The 4,439-nt window shown below is 31.6% G+C and overlaps 1 protein-coding gene across 1 annotated transcript in view; it reads left to right on the forward strand.

Annotated features, from left to right (window-relative positions):
- LOC107613155 overlaps positions 1–4,439 on the forward strand; it is a 10,804-nt gene that overhangs the window by 2,372 nt on the left and 3,993 nt on the right. The window contains exons 4-8 of the mRNA XM_016315014.2: positions 190–239; positions 1,115–1,207; positions 1,303–1,391; positions 3,256–3,334; positions 3,767–3,849. Coding sequence (XP_016170500.1) covers positions 190–239; positions 1,115–1,207; positions 1,303–1,391; positions 3,256–3,334; positions 3,767–3,849 — 394 coding nt within the window. The remainder of the gene's footprint in view (positions 1–189; positions 240–1,114; positions 1,208–1,302; positions 1,392–3,255; positions 3,335–3,766; positions 3,850–4,439) is intronic.

A 4,439-nucleotide genomic window follows, 5' to 3' on the forward strand; every position in this document is an offset into this window, starting at 1 on the left:
CTTTCCTATTTTATTAATTTATTTTAAATAAGTTTTATTTGATGAAATATCATATATTATTTTCATTAATTTTATATATAAACTTCAATATTTAACATTATATTAAATTTATGTTGCTATATTCATAGTATATATTTTTAATAAATCATCATATTTGTGCATGGCCTCATTTTCTTTTTCCTTTTTCAGATTTATTTCACTGGAGTTCATGGACCTGTCGATCTTGCCGGATTTGTGAGGTGAAAATGCTCGCATCTTTTTCACTTATTTTTCATCACTTCCATGTTGAAGGCTCTTCTGTTGTGTCTTCATGTGAACAAATGATTGCTTTCAGTGATTCTGCTCTCAATTTAGCAATTGTATTTTACAAAATCTGTTTTCATACATCCTTTGTCAAAGATTTTGTAACTTAATCTTCTGGATTCTATGATTTGTTCATTATTCTTCTCAAATTGTTTCTTTATTTATTAGGTTTATTTTCATGCCAATGGAAGGTAAGGTTTGGATGTTTGATGAAATGAACAAACAGATCAATTCACACAATAAACAAAAGGGATATAGTTAGCTTTTGGTAGGAGATTGTATATAATGGAAGAGCCTTACTTTATATTTTATATACTTCTTGCCCGAATTCTGTTGGTTTTATCACCCTCATTCAGTCTTGCCTCTTTAATATCCTGCTGTTTCTCATGCTTGTTATGTATTCTAGTGTGGGTGGCTAATACCGATGATAGTTCTGTTTGTTATGTTGTGTTATTATTGAAGAAGGATATCCTCCCATCTTGTATTATTCTTCTCTTTTTGTTAATGATATTCTTCTATTATTATTATTTTTGAAGTTTTCTTATATGCTGCACCTCTCACTATCACTATAATTCAGCTTGTTTTCAATTTCAATATTTATATCTCATTTTTGGCAAAAAAAGGTTCCCCTCAAATTCTTAACTGTGAAGTTCTATAGTCATCATAGTGATTTCTTCCTGTCTGCACTTCTTGATTGTTTATTTAACGGAGTTGAATGTCTTAGCTTCTTAGGTTTCTTGAGATAAGTTGCTGCTTTAACTAATTTTTTGTTAGTTTCCTTAGTATTTTGTTCCATATGTGAACCTTCCAGGCTTGCAGAAGAACTGGAGATCCAAGCAAGTTCATGTTTTGTAAAAGGTGTGATGGTGCCTACCATTGTTACTGTCTGCAACCTCCTCATAAGGTAGGAAGTGTATAATGTGTCAGTGCAATCACTATTCAACTTATAGCACTTTCCAGTATGAACAACCATCTCATTTTTGTTTTTTCATAATTTAGAATGTTAGTACTGGTCCCTATTTGTGCCCAAAGCATACAAGGTGTCACAGTTGTGGATCAAATGTCCCTGGAAATGGACCAAGCTTGAGGTAAATATTGGTAACTTTAGAGTCTGTTTGCATATTTGTGTTATTCCATAAATTTGTTTCTAATTCTGTTATTTCTTTTGAATTATGATATACAAGCATGTTTCGAAACTTCGTAAAAAGTTGTTTGTTGTTTTTGGAGGAGAATTAGCGGTAAGGACCACTAGTAAAGGTGAGTTAAAAAGAGGGGCCAAATATGCTAATTATTGATAACGACCATAATAAATTTTATTTAAAGAGAAGGATCATGTTATTTTCATTAAGTTACAATGTTACCTTTCAATATAGCATTCCCCTCTCATCTATCATATTCTACCTTCCAAAATTAAGTTCTTAAAATTCACAGTTTCACTACCTATTCATTATATCTGATTATCTGTATTCCATGAACCCAAACTCAGATTCATTTTATCCTATCATCAGGGATTGGATGAACCTTTCAGCTTATTTGTAATCCCACATTACGTTTGTGTGTTTTATTTATTTGGAGAAGTCTTTCACTTTAATCAAATACATAAAAGATGAATAAGTATAGGCAATTAACTTTTTATTTGCTAACATTAGTCATTTTTTATTATAAAATTATTATTTTAACTCTTATGTTTTGGAAGGTTTAAGGTTTTTAAGGTTAGGATTTAGAGTTTAGAAATTAAAATTTAGAATTTAAAATTTAAAAATTTAGGATTCAAAAAAGTTGACTCCTAATTGAACTCGATAAAAGATTAGTAACATTCCATAAGCTTTTCATCTAGAAAACTCATTTATCATCGACAACTACGCACATAGGCTAGCTCCCCAACTGATGAGATTTTTTAGATTGATGGAATTAGTTAATCCAAAATCAATTATAGCTATATATGTGAAAACAGACTCTTGGCTAGAATTTCCTCGTTACAGCACTTTGATACCCAAGAAGATAGGTTTTGCGGAAATCGGGTGGGGGGCATTGAGCATAAAGGTGGAAAGAAAGCTCAATTACAATGGGAATGAATGATAACATTAAGGGATATCATGGTCATTTATAAATTTCTTTTGGTCCTTATTCGTAAATAAATTTTATGAGGTCCTTTACAAATAATTTTAGTTTAATTGGTCCTTTTCACTAATTAATATGTGCTAATGGTCCTTTACGATAATTTTTCTTTTTTTTTTTTCTCCACCAAATAAACAGAAACTTTTCAAAAGGATTGTAATTTGTTTTATAGAATTTAAGCTTCAGTGGGAAAAAGGTTAAGTTGGTTTTGAGAATTATTAGCTTATAATCTATTTCTACAATACAGAGTTATTACAAGATTAACCCTGACTAGTATATATTATAGATTGAAGGGGGACCCTTGGAGCAATGATTGAGTTGTCTCCGTGTGACCTCATGGTCACAAGTTCAAGATTGGAATCAGCCACTGATGCTTACCTTATGTTAGGTTGCTTACATTACACTCTTTGGATGCGGCCCTTCTCCGGCCCTATGTAATGCGGCATGCTTTGCCCTACCCCCTTTGTTATATATTATAGGTTTAGGGTTCTGTACCCGTTGAGTATTTTTACCAACATACAAGCAATTTTTTTAATACAATCCAAATGGAATCGAATTATCCTGGAAACCACTTTCAACATACATAAATTGATTATCATATAATTGATTTTGTAGAAAAACAAGTATGCAAATAAGCAAGTATTGAAATCAGTTTAATCTTTTATAAAATAAGGTATAATCTTTTGCTTTTCGAAACAATCACGTAAACCATGACCTTTCTATTATGCATGACTGTCTTAGTTAGTTGACACCCTTAGGCCCTAGGAATGTTGTTACATGAACACTGAAGCTCAGTTTTGATTTCTTCACCATTGTTTCCTTTAATTTCTCTAGGTGGTTCCTGGGATACACCTGCTGTGATGCATGTGGAAGATTGTTTCTGAAAGGGAACTACTGTCCTGTTTGTTTAAAGGTATTGTTTATTTATATTTTGATCTGGATCTTATAACCGGCTATTATTTGATCCTAAGTTCACGAAATGTAAATACACAGTCAATTCTGTGATTATATGTTGTTTTGTCGATATGGTTTCTGTTTCTAGTCATTATGAACATGATTACTATTGTAAGACATTAAGTCATAATTGATATCATTATGGTAAGTTCTAGGAAAATCTAATTTGTGATTGTTTGTCTAATTTTGGAAGGAAGTTATATCCAGAATTTTTACTGTATTTAGGTGATTACATATTTAGAATTTTGAACTACCTTGGTATTTGGAGAATGCACTTACGTATTGATAGTTTCTCATGTTAATTTACTCTTGAAAATAGGGTTATTCCAGAGTGTGATTTTGAAGAAAATTCAAAGTTGAGTAGATCTTGTTATCTTTGTATGTTTTGTAGGTTTATAGAGAATCGGAATCAACTCCAATGGTATGCTGTGACATTTGCCAACACTGGGTACATTGCCAGTGTGATAATATTAGGTTAGTATCAATAAAGATTTTTGGTAAAGATAACCTTACTTGTATTATGTTCTTTTTTTCCTTTGAAATTGTATGTATTTGTTTAGTTATATTTTCATAAATTGGTTATTTAGTTTTAACTTCGTAGTTTTATATCCCCCAATGCGAATAGTGCATTTAGATTTTAATAATGTGATTGAATAGCTACTTACTGTTATCGTATTCAGCAAAATTGATATTAGCACTTTCCATTAAAAAAAGCTCTTAAGTGATTGCAGAAGAGACCAGGGAGAGGGCTGTGGGTTGGTGGAAGTGGCTTCTTTTTGTGAAAAAGCTGCTTGTTCTAATTTGTTTTTTTCATAAGAGAGAATAAGATAGCAAGGAAAATATTATGTGCAGGAATTAAGTCGATTACCTGCAGCAGAACTAGTTTTACAGTGCGGTTGGTGTGGTTTTCTCCCCATGTTTTATTGTTGGTTATTTTGTTTGTTTGTTTTGTGGTGCCCAAGCCCCCCTCCCCAGTGGCAGGTAAGCTTAACAATAGTTTAGTAACAAATGGAATGTAAGGGTTTTCTTTTGGTTTCTTTTTTTTTTTTTGGTTTGGTTATTTG

This window comes from Arachis ipaensis, chromosome B08, assembly GCF_000816755.2.
Source record: "Arachis ipaensis cultivar K30076 chromosome B08, Araip1.1, whole genome shotgun sequence".
Lineage (NCBI taxonomy): Eukaryota > Viridiplantae > Streptophyta > Magnoliopsida > Fabales > Fabaceae > Arachis > Arachis ipaensis.